The sequence below is a fragment of the Myxocyprinus asiaticus genome, chromosome 34, assembly GCF_019703515.2.
Source record: "Myxocyprinus asiaticus isolate MX2 ecotype Aquarium Trade chromosome 34, UBuf_Myxa_2, whole genome shotgun sequence".
Lineage (NCBI taxonomy): Eukaryota > Metazoa > Chordata > Actinopteri > Cypriniformes > Catostomidae > Myxocyprinus > Myxocyprinus asiaticus.
The window spans coordinates 25953645-25973509 of record NC_059377.1 but is presented as its reverse complement, the minus strand read 5'-3'; the positions used below and the strand labels follow the sequence as shown (position 1 = coordinate 25973509).

The 19865-nt window shown below is 36.2% G+C and overlaps 1 protein-coding gene across 1 annotated transcript in view; it reads right to left on the bottom strand.

Moving 5' to 3' along the window:
* Positions 1-4683: 4683 nt before the first annotated feature.
* LOC127425347 (potassium voltage-gated channel subfamily KQT member 4-like) overlaps positions 4684-19865 on the bottom strand; it is an 87256-nt gene continuing 72074 nt past the window's right edge. Inside the window, exons 10-14 of the mRNA XM_051671260.1 lie at positions 17022-17248; positions 16826-16925; positions 9080-9211; positions 8823-8961; positions 4684-6808 (exon numbers count right to left, since the gene is read on the bottom strand). Coding sequence (XP_051527220.1) covers positions 6605-6808; positions 8823-8961; positions 9080-9211; positions 16826-16925; positions 17022-17248 — 802 coding nt within the window. The 3' untranslated portion in view covers positions 4684-6604. The remainder of the gene's footprint in view (positions 6809-8822; positions 8962-9079; positions 9212-16825; positions 16926-17021; positions 17249-19865) is intronic.

Genomic DNA, 19865 nt, shown 5'->3' with positions numbered 1-19865 from the left:
TAGTCAGGACATTACTGATGTAAAAAACAGCACCATCACTATTTGAAAAAAGTCATTTGTGATCAAATCTAGACAGGCCCCATTACCAGCAGCTATCACTCCAACACCTTATCCTTGAGTAATCATGCTAAATTGCTAATTTGGTACTAGAAAATCACTTGCCATTATATCAAACACAGCTGAAAGCTATTTGGTTCATTAAATGAAGCTTAACATTGTCTTTGTGTTTGTTTTTGAGTTGCCACAGTATACAATAGACTGGCATGTCTTAAGGTCAATATTAGATGAAAAATTGTATAAAAAAAAAAAAAACAGCTTTCTCTAGAAACTCATCAGTCAATCATTGTTTTGAGGAAAGAAGGCTTTACAATGCTTGAAACTGCCAAAAAACTGAAGATTTCTTACAAAAGGTGTACACTACAGTCTTCAAAGACAGAAAGATGTGGAAGGCCTGATGTACAACTAAACAAGAGGATAAGTACATCAGAGACTCTAGTTTGAGAAATAGATACCTCACATGTCCTCAGCTGACAGCTTCATTGAATTCTACCCGCTCAACACCAGTTTCATGTACAACAGTAAAGAGAAGACTCAGGGGTGCAGGTCTTATGGGAAGAATTGCAATGAAAAAGCCACTTTTAAAACAGAAAAACTAAAAGGAAAAGTTAGAGTGGGCAAAGAAACACAGACATTGGACAACAGATAATTGGAAAAGAGTGTTATGGATCTTAACCCCATTGAGATTTTGTGGGATCAGCTAGACTGTAAGGTGTGTGAGAAGTGCCCGATAAGACTATGGCAAGTGCTACAGGAAGTGTGGGGTGAAATGTCATCTCAGTATCTGGACAAACTGACAGCTAGAATGTCAAGGATCTGTAAAGCTGTCATTGCTGCACGTGGAGGATTTTTTTGATGAGAACTCTTCGAAGCAACTTAAGAAGTTATGACATTTTTTTTTTCAACTTGTAATAGTAATTTTTTACATTATTAATGTCCTGACTTATACATTGCGAATGCCACTTTGGTGAGTAAAAGTACCAATTTCTTTTCATAAGAGCAAAATCTGTACATTATTCCAAACTTTTGGCGTCAGTGTATATGTATACATATTTATGTTTAGCAGGGAAACAAATTTACAATGCAAATTATGGTTACTCCAGGGATGCCTGTGCATCAGACGCTGTAAATGTCCCGCCCCTTACTGAAACGGAAAATATGATTAATAGTAAATATCCAGTCGCATCTGAAATGAACGTTCTGATTGGTGGATCAGCTTAGTCAGACTGTCTGTCCTGCCAGTGCCATCAGTTGAGCCCCCACAAATCCGTGTGTTTTTAGAGAGAATCTCTGAACACTTAAATATATTATAGGTGGGCATACGGCATATGCCTGAGTATGCCCTAGACTACACTACTGCTGTGAATGATGCAAACGAGTCTGTATCCCTTCACATTAAAACTACTTATATATTTGAATATATCGGAATATTTCACAATAAACATAAACTATATTTGTTCTATACTTCTAATCAACAACCTAAAATCATTAGTTTTATATATTTACATAGTTTTTTTTTGATTACGTCATTCACTATGCTTCATAAGATTGTAGTTTGCGCACTCGTGAAAGACGGTCAGTACACCTTTGTCTTTTTGTCTGATTTTCAAATACTTTTTGGCTTCAAAATAAAGTTTATGTTGGGTTGGTTCATGGCTTTGAACACTTGTATTTAGGATTTTATTAAAAGTATATGGAAGAAATAAATTGGAAAAAATACTTCCGGAACTCACTGAAAAAGTGGGCGGGCACTGTTGTGCTCTATTGTTCTCCTATGTAAACATGCGCTTGACAAATGTGTTTGACCACTGCGCCGTGTTTTTTAGTGTCTTGGGCAGGTGTCAAGTTAAAAAGAACTTCATCTGTTAAAAACACATACTGTTCTATTCATTGCGCTGTGTCAAGCTTCTTTTCGGTGTGAACAGCCCCTAACATGATAAAATAGCTCGCTGTCTTAGTATTTTACATGTTGCCTGATTTTGACAGACACATCTGGACCCTAGTAAAATGTATTTTTGTATAAGTGAATATTAGACCATACTACTCTAAGAAAGTGTCACTCATTGTCATAATTAGGCTATTATATTTTACTTTACCATATCATTAATTTTGCAGTGAAGTGCATCCTGCTGAATGTGGAACTGATTTTAGATATGGTCTACATTTTTATGCTTGTGTGTTAGCTACTATTTACATTGTTTTTACATTTTGGCTGATGACAGCCACAGGGTTTATTATAGCAAATCAAATTTGATTTTAAAAGATAAATGAGACTCTGTAATTAGATGGGCCAGTTGACAGCACTTTCATTCAAAGGGATAGTTCACCCAAAAACGAAAATTCTCACATTATTTACTCACTTTCATGCCATCTAAGATGTGTATGACTTTCTTTCTTCTGCTGGACACAGAGATTTTTAGAAGAATATCTCTGCTCTGTAGGTCCATACAATTCAAGTGAATGATGATCAAGCATTTGAAGGTCCAAAAAGGAGATGAAGTCAGCATAAAAGTAATCCACATGACTCCAGTGGTTTAATCAATGTCATCTGAAGTGATCCAGTTGGTTTTGGGTGAGAACAGACCAAAATATAACTCCTTTTTCACTGTACATCTTGTAATTGCAGTCTCTAGGCACGATCAGGATTTCAAGCTCAATTACACTTCCTAGTGTTTGATGCATGCGCAGAGCACTAGATGGCACTATTGGAAGTGTAATCAAGCTTAAAATCATAATCACCAAGGAGTCTGCTGTCAATAAGTACAGTGAAAAAGGAGTTAGATTTTGGTCTGTTCTCACCCCAAACCAACTGGATAGCTTCATAAGAAAGAAAGTCATACACAGATGGCATGAGGGTGAGAATTTTCATTTTAAGTTCACACAAATTTATGATGTGCCAGAAAATAGATCAAATTATAAAGATTTATATTATTCTTATAGAGATTTGTTACACCTGTTTTTTCATAAACAAAATCTGGATTTATTTTCTTTTTACATTCATGTCAGAGTTAAACATACATATTATAGATCAAGTTATCTCTCAGATTAGCAGTTACCAATCATGTAAGTTAGCAAAAAAAAAAACATTTACTAATGCATAAAAAGGTTCAGTGTTCTGTTTAAAGGGCCAGAAAGAGAATAAGAAGGAAATTAGAAACACTGAAAAAATATATAAAAGTAAACCTAAGATAACATTGCAATAGTTGACTGAAGGCAAGAGAGATTGAAAATTTGTTACAGTAGATTTTTCAAAAGCATATACATAAATCTGTAAAGGTGCAAAGGAGGTAATGTAGAAAATTCTATTTGAATTCTGTACTCCAGTTTTGTCCATTAGAATGATGCATTAATGCCATGACAAGTGTCCTAAACAATCTCTTAGGTCCACCGTAGTACCGTAAACACATGGTCAGTGTGATCTAGCTACTGTATGTCAGTAAGGCAGAGGAGTGCTGTAATCCCAACACCCCCTCCATGCTGTCTGTTACCCGAGCTGGCTGCAGCACTTTGTATAAAGCTGGAAACTTTCCCATAACTGCATGCATAGATGCTAATGTGGAGCTCATGCACTCCGACTAATACTTTTCTGCAAGGGTGTAGATTTGGCTTGAACATTAGGGGGGTTGCAACATAAAGCATTTACATGTTTCCATTGATCATGGTATAAATATCTGGGGTTGTACTTGCTTGTTTTGATTATTGGGAGGGGTTACCTGCCCCCCACCCCATCCCCCTGGACACTACGCCCCTGCCTTTCTGAATGACTGGGATACACTATATGGACAACAGTATTGGGACACCTACACATGACACCTACAGGAGCTTTTATGACATCCCATTCTAAATCCATAGGCATTTATATCGAGTTGGTCCCCCCTTTGCAGCTATAACAGCTTCCACTCTTCTGGGAAGGCTTTCTACAAGATTTTGGAGTGTGTCTGTTGGAATTTTTGCCCATTCTTCCAGAAGAGCATTTGTGAGGTCAGACACTGATGTTGGATGAGAGGGCCTGGCTCGCAATCTCTGTTCTAGTTCATCCCAAAGGTGTTCGATAGGGTTGAGGTCAGGGCTCTGTGCAGGCCAGTCAAGTTCTTCCACACCAAACTCATCCAACCATGCCTTTATGGACCTTGCTTTGTGCACTGGGGCACAGTCATGCTGGAACAGAAATGGGCTTCCCCAAACTGTTTCCACAAAGTTGGAAGCAAAGAATTTTCCGAAATGTTAATGCCTCAGCTTACCAAGACATTTTGAAAAATTCTATGCTTCCAACTTTGTGGAAACAGTTTGGGGAAGACCTTCTCTGTTCCAGCATGACTGTGCCCCAGTGCACAAAGCAAGGTCCATAAAGGCATGGTTGGATGAGTTTGGTGTGGAAGAACTTAACTGGCCTGCACAGAGCCCTGACCTCAACCCTATCGAACACCTTTGGGATGAACTAGAACAGAGATTGCGAGCCAGGCCCTCTCATCCTACATCAGTGTCTGACCTCACAAATGCTCTTCTGGAAGAATGGGCAAAAATTCCAACAGACACACTCCAAAATCTTGTAGAAAGCCTTCCCAGAAGAATGGAAGCTGTTATAGCTGCAAAGGGGGGACCAACTTGATATTAATGCCTATGGATTTAGAATGGGATGTCATAAAAGCTCGTGTAGGTGTCCCAATACTTTTGTCCATATATCTCAGTTCTCTCAGTCCTCCCAAATACTTTTGAGTCTGTACATGGCTGAGGTTAAAGGACAGTTCACCCAGAAATGAAAATACTATCATCATTTCCTTACCAATGTTGTTCCACTCCCATATTACTTGTTAGGCAGAACGCTAGCCTCAGTCACCATTCACAGTGAAGAAACAACATCAGGATGATAATCATAACAGAATTTTCATTTTTAGGTGAACTATCCCTTTAATGGCATGTGTGAGAGAACATGAGAATTACTTTTTTATTGAATGATCACAAGAGAGAAGAAAATGCATGATAAGTATTTAATCGTGCCAGACCTTTGACCTATTGACTTCTCAGGGATGATAAAAGGAGCAAAAGCAAGGTATTCATTGTCAGGTCATAGCAAGGTTAACAGTCTGGTGTAAGACCTCCGTGTTAAATCTCAATCTAATCTCAACTATTTGAGAGTCGCATACAGGGAGGAAAGAAATATAGACTTCCGAACAGTGGCCCTCTGATTGTTGGAGTTCTGACGCACATGCAGAATGAGGATATGGGCCGCAAGGCAGAGAGGGGCATATGAACAGCCTCTATAATTAATCCCACTAAATTAAAACAAACTTGACTAATCAAAGCACTGCCTCATTCTAACATGCACTTTAATGCTGGTTATTTCATTAAAGAATAATTTTGCTTATTTATTTTGTGTGTGTGTGTGTGTGTGTGTGTGTGTGTGTGTGTGTGTGTGTGTGTGTGTGTGTTTGTGTTTTTTGCAAGTATGGCTTTCATAATGCTGTGGCAGAAAAGAGTGACCCAACATGCTTCCAAGAGTTTGCCACAATACGGGAGGGAAACCTTAGGCCCTTACATAAACCCATTTGGGTATGTTGTTTCTTGTCTGAAGTGCCAAGAAGTGAGAGCTGATGATTCATGCAAAGAACAAAATGACTGGCGATGATGCTTTCCTGAAGATGCCGTCCAATATCCCTTGGTTACAGAGTTCATCATGCTGTCCTCCTGTCTTTGAGGCCATTCACTTGAAGGATAATGGTAATGATAAACAGACAAGGTAAGAGTACTGAATGCAGTGCATTCATTTGAAGCACAGCAAATTCTTGTGGCACAAGGAGTCTATTGCATCAGGTCAAAGTGTAAGGCCAAGGCCGTGAAGAAGAGTCCAAAATCCTATTCAGATCAGATTCACAATGCCCTGATTTGTTAGAAAAAAAGACAGAAAAATAGAATTGCTCTGGGAGACTATTGATTATCAAAAACCCATGACAACGCAAAACCAAGAAACAATGTTGGCACCAAGAGTTCCAGAAAGAAATAACATGAATGAAAAAATTAATGTACAACAATTAACATATTCAATCAAAAAGAGGAGACAGTTTTGGAGCAATGACAGTGATTTGTCCCAACATGTTCTGGAAGACTGAATAAGAGTTGGTACTCAGTAGTTTAGCAAACTAAACTCTGCCATCTACTGGTGTGACTCCAAATGGTCAACACAGAAAGCCGAGTAAACCTCAATGTAACAATACTTCTCAGACAAAACGTTCCTGATAAATGAAATGCAAACAGGCACAGGAGCATGATAGTTGACTGGAAAAGAAAGAGTATTTTGTTTTACCATAACTAGGAGCAAACAAACAAAAATCGGACATTGTGAAATACCAGGGTGTTTGCATGGCATAGTCTAGCAGAGGAAGCAAGGTGCCACCATCCACTGTGCAAAGGAAGAACCCATGCAAGGGTGCAGCAGTATTTTGGTGCTGGGATATTGTAGGGAGGTATTTAGCCTTTGGATGAGTGCCCTGATGCTACAGTCAGCCTGGGGCTGCTGGGTGACCTCAGTTCTTCAGTCGCCCCATGTGGGTCATTCCATGTTGCCACTGTCTGAGTGGGAGATATTAAGGGTGTTTGCGGAGGGGAAAAGATCGCGCTGATCAGTGGGACTGTGGTAGTCAGAGGTTGAGTCAGGTTCAAGCAGAGAGGACAGGGTAAAATGGGACGAGCCTTTTTTCAGGCACTGGGAATAGAAGTTCAGCAGCAGGTCCAGCTTGTTTTCAATTGACTGCACCTGGGAGAAATAAAAATATGTTTTTAGGCTGCTTCTACACTGTTTTTGATAACAAGAGAGGAAGTGGCAAGATCTATTGCACTGATTGCAATTTTTCAATGGTCTGATAATGTGCAGGAAATTAGTGTGCGATATTGTTGCATCTCAGCAGTTTTCAGAAGCCCCACTCTATTATATGAAATGAAATGGGCTGCAAGGAAAGGAGGGAAAACACTATAGATGCCCTATAGATGCTCTTAACTTGAAATATTGAGAGTGCTAACTCATTCATTTTGATGGCACTTTAAATATAACTATTTGAATGAACTTAAAACTACCATGTAAGCTCAACTTACATACTACAAGTAAAGGGAACCTACCTCACTAGTACTAGCTAGCACAGTGAATGCTAGCATGCTGAATGCATGCTAATCAGACACCTACCTGCTGAACTTTAATTAGCATAGCAATTGCTCAACTAATAAAGCCAACACACTCTCACGGCAAAATCATAAGGATTCGTACAACTTTTCTAAATTTGGCAAATTCGTATGATATTGATTTTAATGTTTGTATAACATAACCAACTAAATTTACAAGCTTATTTGAGCAAGTTGCAGAACTACACATCCAGACATTTGAATGTGATGAAATCGTACAAATGTATACAAACAAAATCATATGAAACAGCCAACTCATAAAATATGTACACATTTTCATGAGATCGGGTTGAATAAATCAATGTACTGTAGAACAATCTTAAATTGTACCTGTCCTCAACCTAAACTCAGGCTCTACTATTCACCATAATGGTAACCCCCCAGAACTTTAACATAACAGAAACTCTTTTAAATAACACAACAAAACATTAAAGATTAACAAGTCTCCCCCTTTACATTTATCTTAAACAAAGGAACATTATATAACACTTTATTTTAACATTTACTCTTCCTGTCAAGTGCAAAGCATGCTCGAAAATACCTTGCCCAGTTTCAGTTAAATTTAAGTTCCTGTAACTTAAAAAGACAAGTTCATTAAACTCAAAACAATAAAACAATTCAGGTTACTTAAAAGGTATCAGTTTTGTGAACTCAAAAGAAAGAGAAAGTTCTAAATACTCATAAAGGTTAATTTATTTGAACTAATTTGTATCAAATAAATTTCCCAACTCAAAACAATTATTTTGAGCATTAGGTTTTACAGTGTAACCTATTTTTTAATACTCTCTAAGAAAAACTAACAAGATTTGATTAGCTGCTTTTCAATAAATACTGGGGGTTGTACTTGCTTGTTTTGACTATTCCCCCAGGAAACTACGCCCCTGCCTTTCTGAATGACTCCGATATATCTAAGTTATCTCAGTCTTCTCAGTCCTCCAAAATAGTTTTGAGTCTTGCTTCAGCTATTACATTTTTCATCTCACATTTGCTTTTAATGAAACTATGGGTTAGGTTTAGATTTAAGATAGGGAGGTAGGTTTGTTAGGCTCCAGTACTACCTGTGACCCTATATAGTACAAGCTGCTTTAGAAGATGGATGGATGGTAGGTTTGTTGATTTAAAATTCGGTAGAGAATTAAAAACCTCATCTGTTTGGGAGAACATTAAACTCGCTTTAAATGCCACTCAGTGGACATTTCACCTCAGAACTGCCGCAAGACATGTAATGAACCACCTAATGTAATTTTGCAAAACTGTTGCCACAGCTACAGAATTTTCATAAGATCAGGTTGATTGAATAGATGCTTAACATATAGTTACATTTATTAAAATTGGCAAGCAACACAGCAATTTGGTCCATCAATATACAGGGGCACATTAAGATACTTTAAGACCCCAGGGCTTGAACATGTTGTGCCATCTTTCGACATTTCATCGTCAGACCCTTGAGCAAATGGCCGGTTGCCCCCCTGGGATTTTGGGCCCCTGGGCTTAAGCCCGTGCATTAATGCTCCCCTGTCAACATAGAATGTGCAACTCATCCAATTAGAATCACTCTCCCTATATTCTCAATATTTATAGTTAAATAAGCTTACCTGCTTCTCCACCTTAACTACACGCCCCATCATGCTTAATTCATCCATGTGTTCCAGTTCGGGAGGAGTTTTCTCTCCTTTTTCAGACCTCACCTTTTTATCTGATGGAATGGCACCACGGCCTACAATCTGATCCACCCTGTCAAGAAAAATGGTGTGTTTTAAGCTTGACCTTTTAGGGAATCTTTATTTTTTTTAAATTGTCTTTTTGATTTATTTATGTTAAAATAGTGTGATTTTGTGATTTGATTGACAACCTCATCTGCAGGCTTTTGATTCTGCCAAGCATATCAAGGTGTCCAGCTGAATACTGCTCAATCACATCCTTTACATCGTATGGCCGCAGGGTTTCTTTAAACTTTCTCTTGGCCACCAGGAATTTAAGAATCCTACATTCAAATGAAACAAATAAACACACTGGTATGACCCTAAATGCAGAACTAGAAGCCTCACAGGCATAACAGAAATAATGCAAACAAAAGCAAACAGACGTGAAATGAGGCCCAAGATTAAAGTGTAACAGGACTAATTACAGAAAGAGGCCTTATTAATCATATGAGTGACTCTAATGACTAAACAGTCATTGTAGGGAGAGAATACACCCCCACATCATGGCTGGTAATTACTATGACACTTTGTGAACACAGTGGAAAAGCATATACACAATATATTGTGTGTTATAAGGTTGGATCTGACACATAACGGGTTTTCTCTGCAGTCCGTGTATGCCAAGAGCAATCCTGTGAGATTCAGAGGGCAAGAGAAAGAAAATCTATAATATCTGTAATATATAAATATTGTATTGCATACACACAAATGTTTGTAATTTTAACAGAACAATACAATGCAAAAAAAAGGTTACCGTAGTATATATTATATTATAAATGATATAAGATTGATTTTGGAAGTAAAAAAGAATGAATTACCTTTTTGTGGTTACCGATTTACAGTGAAAATATATTATATTATATTTATGAACTTATACATAATTTTAACAATATTTGACTATGTTTATTAAGATATATGACAGGGTTCGTACAGATGCTTCAAAGTTAAATTCAAGAACTTTCAAGGACTTTTCAAGCACATTTTTATTTGCTTTCAAGGACTATGCTCGATGTTCATTATGAGAATTCATTATTTGTTAATTTTAAATAAAAGTATTTTATTCATTCAATTTATTTTTTATAAAACACCACTTATTACAAGTACAACATATCTCAAAAATATTAGTTAAAATGTGAATAAATAACTTTTAACATGCTGGGAAAATCACTATATGCATATTTAAGCAACCTCTGAACTTTGACCTTAAAAATTATTTTTACAACTTTCTGTATTTATTTATTTTTTTTAAAACATTAACATTTTTCTTTTAACATTGATAACACCCATGGTATGAAATCAATGGACAAACATTATTTTTACATTATTTAAATTATTAATAATTATTTTGTTTTGCTTTTTTGCACAGTTGTTCGGCCTTGCACTCATGCTTGTATTAAAACTTAGTAAAAAGTAAAAACACATAAATAACTGTAAATGTCATTGAAGTGGTGTACCAGGGGACAAGGATTTGTTTCAAATTCAAATATATTTTCTAAAAAAAAAAAAACAATGTGCAAAACAGAGTCAAGCCATTTTATATTATTAAAGGTTAGGTTATAGAATGCTACCTTTTAAAGATTTTTATTATTATTGTTATCATTATTTTTGCTATTTGAAAGCTTTTCCATGACAAAATAAAGTCAAGGGACACGTTTGTCAATACATTTTGATATTGACCCAAATGTTGTCAGAAACAACCTGTTTTGTGAGACACAAAGCTGTCTTTACACAAGGGACGCTTGGCAGCTCACAAAACTGAATCCTCCATTGATCCGCATTCAAATTCAGAACGTTTTACATCTCATTGGAGAATTTCTTCACGCTGGAGAGTAATTTGTAATTAAAACTGAGAGTTGCAAGGATTCATACTGAAAATCATTGATTCATTGTGAAATCCACCACAGTAGTCTCTTTAAAATATTTTTTAAAATCCTCAACAAGTAATACTTGATTGTGATTGGCCCATTCTGAACAGCGCTGCCAAAAGTAACATGTGACAGCACCATCTATGCACTGCTTCAGCAGTCGTTTGGACCTCTGCCCATATGGTTAAAAAAAAAAACAGCTCATAAGAGTAATTTGTTTGTCAGTTTGACTCTACTGGTCGTGTTGTATGTTACTTGATGCACACACAACTGAATAGCGCTTCTTGAACAGTTACAGTGTGTTAGTATGGTGTTTCGTCAAAGTATTTTTCGTACAGGAACACTGTCACCAAATTTTTATGGGGAATTTTTGGCAACCACAGCTGCCTGTCTTATTTTTTTTTTTTTTAACCATTAATTTAACAGGATTTATTATTACTATTTTTTTGCAGATGCTATTTGCACCCTGGTGCAATTAAAGGTAGATGCTATTTACACCCCAGTGCAAATAGTGGCAAATATTATTTGTACCCCTAATTAAATACTAACAGTATAGGGCCATCACTGCAGTGTGTTTATTTAGAGTCCCACCGACACACTACACCAACCCCTACTCCTAAACCTAACCCTAACCTTCCCTTACAAAATTTAACCATGATTTTACTACAGTAACCATAGTACCACCATGGTATTTTGTAATAAAATACAATAAAGTACGACAAACACAGAATTGAACCCGGGTTGAAAAGGCACAGTCTCACCAGCGTTACACCAATGCCACTGATGCAACACTCACTGACTCACAGTGCAGTTTGTCGTAAATTTCTGTGTTTCCAATAGACTATTGGGGTGTTACAGACCCCTGAACCCTAAGATGAAAAAACTATTTCACTAGGTGATTTTTTTTTTTAGGTGTCTTTGTGCCATCCTAAACCTATGTCCTACAGAAAAAAAAAATTCTCGGGCAAAAATTCTCTCCAAAAAAAGTTGTTTTTTTACTCAAGACGCAACACATAATACATTTTTTCTTGTTATCTAACTATTTAAAAACAGATTCAGAGAAAAAAAATTTCAGAGAGAATTTTTTTTATTGCAAACAATTTTATCAACTCTGACTATTAAGAATGCTATTCAGAATCTTCCTTTTATCTCTGAGAACTTCTGAAGGTAAACAGGAAAGCAGCGGAAAAAGTACTATAAATTACTGTTTGTAGCCGAGCATCGTTAGAGATGCCCTAGACTGACACACTGCTTCATTTTTCACGTAAAGTGCTTTTGCCAGATGTCTGAGAATTTGTCACAGCCAGGGAAGATGAAACACAGGCATGTTAGCCCTCACCTGCATTGATCCTCTTATCATTGTCATATTGCACTTTCTAGCCCTGCTGGCTCAACAGAAATCCGAACATCAGCAAATAGGCCCACTCAAATTGTCATACTCTTCTGAGGGTATACTGTCTTTGGTATAGAGCCAATTTTGTATTGTTGCCAGATCTTGCTGCAAAAACAAGCAACCATATCTGGCTAAACAAGCCCAAAATAAGCAACCCATTTTCTCTAGGTTTCATGTAGAACTGACCATCTAAATAATTTAATAATCTTTAATAGATCTTTTTCATGCATACACATTTATGGGTAAAGGAAAAAGAGCACATTTACACATCATAGGGGTAGGGGAGGGTTTGAGAAAAGCAGAAACATAGGAGGAGAGGGGAAACAGACTAATGATGATTAATAATAATGTTATGTAGATTGCTCTCGGACTGTAGGAGGGAATATCTGACAACTGCTTGTACTGGTCGGTCATACTTCATTGTGATATGGAAGCCAAGTACCAAGCCGAAATATGCAACTGCATTCTGGAATGAACCCCGAAACCCTGCGATATATGCTCATATAAATAAGCAACTTAATGAAAAAACAAGTCCAATGTCACTAATAATAAATGGACATGGCAACACTTATTTCATTTCTCAAAATACAAAAATTCCTCAGCTCTCTATCCATTAGCAACCAGCAGGGGGGGGGAATTGAGCTTGGACAAAAGTCAGCTTGTACCAGTGCAGGTGAAATCTACCTACTGAGGAGGACTTTATTTCTTTATAAATTATTATTATTTTTTTTTTCATAGTTTTGTAGGAACAGCTTGTGTGTGCGAACAGCAAATGTTGAACTGTGCATCTCTGCCTGGGTGATGGTGCAGTATCAGTGGAGATCTGAGAAGATCCACAGCTGGTCCACAGCGTACGTCAACCTCCTCCACTGAACAAACAAGTTTCTTGATGACTCCAGAGTTTAGGCTTTTTGCTGTCTATATTCTTTTAATTTTGCAGGTAGCTGCATATTTTGCCAGGGCGGGTCTCAGGTGTGGATAAAAGAGAGGGTAAGGAAAAAGAGAAGGAGAGAGTGAAAAAAACATATCCCATTTATTTCCATCCTCCAAGGGTTTCCTTAAAATGCTGACACTCTCTCTTGATGGCAATGCATTGTAACAGTGTATCATTATATGGGCACCTTTAGAATACCAGGTCCTCAGCTGCATATTAGATGGAATCCCTAAGAATAGCTGCATGAATAAATACCACAAGAGAAATACACAGGAATATATTCATAACATATTTAAAATTTTATACCATAAACAGTGGGGAGCAAATGTCTACTAGCAAAAATGATTCTATTTTGATTTCACTTAAAAAAATTTTTTTAATTATTATTACTACTTTTAAATTATTAAAAAATATGTTTTTAAAGCTGCACTATGTAACTTTTTTCGTTAAAAAATAACAAAATGTTATTAATGAGAGAGTGCAACAAAAATCCATCTTCCGAACGATGTATTTACCTAAATACACTATAATGATTTATATTTTAGAGCTGTCGGGACGGATTTCGCGGGAAATTGCATACATACGCAGAGATAATAAGATATGGCTACTGTAGCGCGTGTGTGGGAGTAGCTGAAGCCGAAAGTTTGTTGTCACAACGAATGAGAAAAATTTACCATGGATCATTCAAAACGGCAAACCTCCGGGGAATCACCGGTTGTAAAAACAAAGCAACCCCGAACAGAGCAGAGTCTACATGCAAAAAGTGAAAGCGACAGAGTCCATAATAAAACATCGGCTTGGCTCTTCAGAGGTGGCGGCAACTCCGAAATCTGAAAGGATTTAAAAGGGACCCAGACATGGCTTTTTTCTTACTCAACGGGTAAGATATTTTATTTATATGGTTTATGTATAGTTGCGTAATCACACACACGTCTGTGTGTGTGTAGTGAAATACAATAATTACACTGTAATCTGTGCAGAACTTTTCACTTGCTAGCACACATGTATATTTTTCTTTATATTGGCAATCATTTATATAAATAAATCCTTTAGTCCTAGGCTTGCCAAGGATATGTGAGTCTTGAAATGATGTTGACCACTGGTTGGTAACAACGACAATCTATAAATTAGTTACTATTGTGGTCTATTTGGCCAGAATATCCTGCAGTTATAAAAACTTTACCATGTTTGACCTTATCAGACTAGCAATCATTGTGTCTAATGTTTACGAACATTGCCTAACTTTTGTAACGTCATTTATTTCAAAACATCAATGTTTCCTATAAGTCAAAACAGCATAAGGTATGGCACTTATATGCTCAGATGACATGTTTTCAGATATCCGTCTTTTCCTTTCTTTTGTTTTTTATTTGTCCATTCGCTCTGATAAGATGTCCTCAGTGGCGGATTTAGGCATGGGCGACATGGGCAGTTGCCCAGGGCGGCATCTTGCGGGGGGGTGGCACGAGGCACCCACACAGACCAACTTTTGGGGGCGTGTTGAAGCGGGTTGCGCCCAGGGTGCCATACAAGCTAGAACCGCTACTGGATGTCCAGTATCCATGTGTACACGTAGAGGAGCAGAGCCAAAGCACAACTTACGTCATTACCAAAACAATTTTCTTCCGCAAGACACACGCAGTTTTATTTTTTAACTGCTAGAGGGCCAAAAGTTACATAGTGTAGCTTTAAATAAATTTTATGCTGATGATATAATTTATGAAAATTAAATGTAATAAATACATAATTTTAATAATATTTTACTATTTAAATACATGCAATGTAATATAATAAAATATAATTAAAATTAAATTATAAATGTAAATTATAAAGAATTTTTTTTTACTAATGGAATTTTGCAACCCACTGTATTTTGAGAACAAAAAATAATTTAGTCTTCATAGCTGATCAAGCTCATTCAGAGCAATCCTTAAAACCTTTAAACAAAATACTGTTTATTATGATTAAATACGATATCACTGTTGTAAAAAAAATATAATTATATTTTAATAAAATTGTTATGCTGATAATGTAATTTGTTATTAAAATATTTGTATACAAAAAATAGAAGATTTTTAAACAAATATTATTTAGTATGATTAAATACAGTATTATTGTTCTATAAAAATATAATTATATTTGTAAAACAAAATTATGCTGACAATATAATTTATGAAAATATTTGTATACAAAAGACTGTAAAATAGAAGTATTTTCTATTTTAAAAAATATTAATATAATTTATTATGATTAAATACAATATTATTGTTGTAAAAATATGGAGAATGAACAGGATCAGCTATCTCATTGTTGTCTTATTATTACTGCTATTATTATAGTTCTTGGATTCATTCTGTGCAGAAGGTCATTGGAAAAAAAAAGAAGCTTTTTTTAGAACATACCAGATTCTATGCCTGAAAAGCATGCCCCATAGATTCTTACAGCAGAACACTGATAAACTGTGGGCCTCCCTTAAAAGTGAAAACTCAGCATTGCGGTGAAGCTAAAATTTGCCTGCTCCTTAAGGACATCAATCTTATCGAAGGAGTCTTATGTAAAATGCAGAATCTTTTACATAAGGAATGGATGCACCTGTGAGCATGTACACACCTGGAGCGCTGAACTGACAATCTGTTTGGACAATGTGACCTACTGTAATCAACTGCGATACACTGGTCAGGATTGAAGGCTTGAATATAAGATTGTTTTTATTAAATATTATAGTGTGACATTCACAGGTGCATTATGTTTATGTACAAGGTGCAAATATGTGATTTTATTAACATCAACAAACAGGAGTGTAGGCACAATTTGAGGGGACACATTATAAAGTTCATCAGCTTTGCTTATGAATATTTTTTAGGTGACATAATGTTCACCCTGTGGTTCTAAGTAAGTGCAAACCATAGTAGGATTACAGTTGTGCGTTCTTTCAGTCTATTGCAAAAGCAACTGGATGGCACAAGCTTCTGCTTGCAATGTAAAAAAACTTTTGTTTTAATCATTTTGTTTTTGTTTAAATTAGTGCTAAAATTTCATTTGTTTTATTCAAGCCAAAAACATTATTTATAAAACTGAATCAACATGATTACATTAGGTTACACCAATGAATGTAATTTGATTAAGTTGAAATAACTCCTTAATGTATCAAATGCAAGTATCCACTTTTTAGAGTGTGGTCTTAATTTTTTTTTCTTCATTCCACTGCAAAAAGAAACTCCCAAAAAGTCAGGGTGTAGTGGGGGTAAATTATATCAGTTGCTATGCCCCCTGTCTATATGTACATATACATTCTGTACTCTCTGAGCTAAGAAATATTGCTACACCCACCAATCTCAGAGAGGGAACTCTCCTTTCAGTAAAAACTTTACAATATTTTTAGAACATCTTGTATTACTTTCTGGTTGTTTAAGCAAGAAGCGGGGCCTGCAAATAAATGTCGCCATGCCCTCTACGAGTCTAACCCCGCTTTGTCTCCATAACAGTCAGCTGATGTAATTGCACTGTGAAAAGGTCACAGCTGACAGAGCAGATTCTATACTGAGGTCACTTTTGCAAAAGACCATTCATTCAAACTGAACGGCATGCATGGCGACATTAGCTGAGAGTAGTTGTTCATTAAGTGAGCTACTGAGTTTAGGACTCTATTTAAGTCTCTTTACAAGACTCTGTAGTGGTATTGCCCACCCAGCCCTTGACTCACCTAACAGCTCGAATTAGGGTCTTCACTGCTGGTATCACATCTTCCATGGCAACATCACAGTAAGATTTGTCCTCTGTGCTCTCTTCTCCCACTCCGTAAACTATAAGAGATCAAACCATAATTAGATGAGCATAATGTACTGTATGTGAGTGTGGTGTCTCTGTAAAAAGCTAAACATTTGAACAGAGATAGTTACCATCAGCAGCAGGCCGTGGTTTTAGGCGGAGAGAGGTACGAAATCGAGTTCGATCATTGAAGCTCCAGCTTTTCTGGACCTTGCCAGGGCTAGTGGCTTCTGGAACATTCTCTGTGCTGGGTGAGCGGCGTACATTCCCTGGGGGCAAAGGAGAAGCCTTGCTCCGGATAGCCTGAGAAGAGCGTGAATTGTTCATCCTAATGCGGTCGCGGAATCCCATTTTCCCACTGGCAAGAGAATTAGAGGAATGATCTGATTTGATGATAAACAAGGAAATTAATCACTTGTTCATCTTCTCATTATCACTGTCTTTGTTTTCTGTGTGTCATGTACGTATAAAGCAGACCTTTTCTATATGTCCATGTAAAACAAAACTAAGACACTATGTTTGCTTATGTAAGAAAACATATCAACAGAGACAAACAGACAAAAGGATTAGGAAACATACACTGATCTATCAATAAGTGGTTAGTTTAATTTACAAGGTAACTCTAACACCACAGAGGAAAGAAATGGTTAATCAAAATGATATATTTGACCTTAGTGTGAGTATCACATAATTCCATGCTTCTTTAGGAAAGACATGTGCTGGACAATTCTATTTTTAGAGACAATATCGTGGAAAGATGCATTTTATATAATGTTGTCAAGACATCTTGTGCCAATGGGAGCAACTCATTGCAACATTTTTTTCCCTAATCAGTATTTTTGTCTTGTTTTCCAATAAACATCCTTAAAACACCCAAAATATAAATTTGAGAAGCAAAATAGATAAAAGATAAAAAGACTTATTTTCAGATCATTCATTTTAAGTGAAGTTTATGTGTTAAGGTTATATTTTGTATTTGTTTTAAGCATAAATGAAACACAATTCAGAGATATTTACACTTAAATAGCAGGTTTTCCCATGGGCAGTGGCCCTCATTCATACTCGCCCATTGGTTCAAAAGATAAAATTAAATAAAAATGAATACAAAGAGATATCAGACTTCACACATGTTTTATTAAGCACTGGGCTTATTTTCAAATACTACTCTTAATTTATCTCCACTTGACTCAGTATATCCCATTTATTCTGCTATTACTGCTATGTACTGACTATTTAAATTTCAACTGCACTTTCACGCGGCACCATTACACATCGGAAACTTTATGTTCAGTATACATTGCATTTGAATGTTGTGATTGTTTTTGAACAACCTACCAAGGTAAATTCCTTGTAAATGCAACTTACTTGGTCAATAAAAAGCAATTTGCCAGTTTATATATAGCAATTACTCAAGATATATTCTCTGAAATCAAGTCTTATTTTCTTACACAATTTTGTTCTCAAGTAAATGCATCTTGTTTTAAAGATGTTTAAATAAGATAATTTACTAGAAAAATACTGATTCTTTTGAAGTGTAACGGTTTTTAAAAAAAAGTATCTGTATTAGAGTATCACACTGGCTTTAGGATGAGTTACATCCACCACCCAAATAAATATGCAACTTTTAATCCACAAAGCATACAAAGATGCAAATGTCTTTCTTATAAATGCTAAATACTAAATACTTAAATAGTCTGCTCTTCACTTCTTCTGTGACCTAAACGGGTGTTCTAAACTGTGGCTTCAATGAATGAAAAACATTTGCATGTTTGTAGTGTAGTGGTGTGCGTATGACTATTTGGATTAATATTTAAATAGTTAAGGAAGCATTAGCAGAGATAGGCCTAGAGCTTAGTTTCTTAAATAGGAAGGACTGGTAGATTCTGAGAACTGGGAGGGAAGTTGTTATAACCTGTAGCATGCCATCAAAAGTAGCAACAATGCAAGAGCACTCTTTGAATCCATGGAATCAAGCAAAAGCATGCAAGGTGCAAATACAATGCAACTGACCAATAAAAAAATACAAACTAATAGGAAGAAACAAGCCGAAGTAGGTATTTTTAGCTGAAACATAACTGTCTTTGTTTAATAAAACCATCTGGATGGTAAATGATTATATTAATTTGATTTAATTAAATTAATTTGATTACAATGTGCCAGAAAATAAGATTTTATCCAGTCTTAATGACTTTTGACAGTAGTCTTCATTAAATAAAACAATGTTTCTGTTCACAAAAGTCATGCACATTGTACTTTCAATTAAAGAGCAGAACTGTGTCTATCTCATAACTCAGTCCATATCATGTTACTTACAGCATGCTAATGTATGCTTAATCACATTTCTTTATGAATAGGTATAAAGATCCCTCTCAGTCTAAGCATGCAAGTTATATGTTTGTGCCTAAATTTCAGACGGACACTTACGATCATGCATACCTCATTTACAAAATGTTTAACAGCTCTGTGCCAAGACGTTTTGATATTTCTGCTATCAAACGCTTTAACGTACCATACGACTCTAGTGATTTAACCTCACAAGAATAACTGATAAATACAACTGACATGCAATAAACAGGTTTCAGTTACACCGCATGGTTTATCTTTGATCTGTACACACATGCAGAGCTCATCCGTGTGCATTCAGCTGAGCTACAGTATACTCCTCTTCTCTGATCAGGCTCTCACAGATTAAAGAGCAGAGATTACTGAGATTATTGAGCCAGTGCAGCCTTTGTCTTTCACAGCTTTGTGAGGAATGCGCTAAATTCAGTCTAAGAGTGACTTTATGACTGTGAAATCAGTGTTGGTTCTTTTATTGGAGTACATGAATAGGGTACAAATTAGGACCTAAACTAAAAAAAGTATTGATGCATTTTTTTTTTCAGGTAATGAGTGAACCTTAACCTTCATAAATTGTCCACACCATTAGGCCAATATTAAAACAAACATATATGATCTCCTTTATTTTATATTTA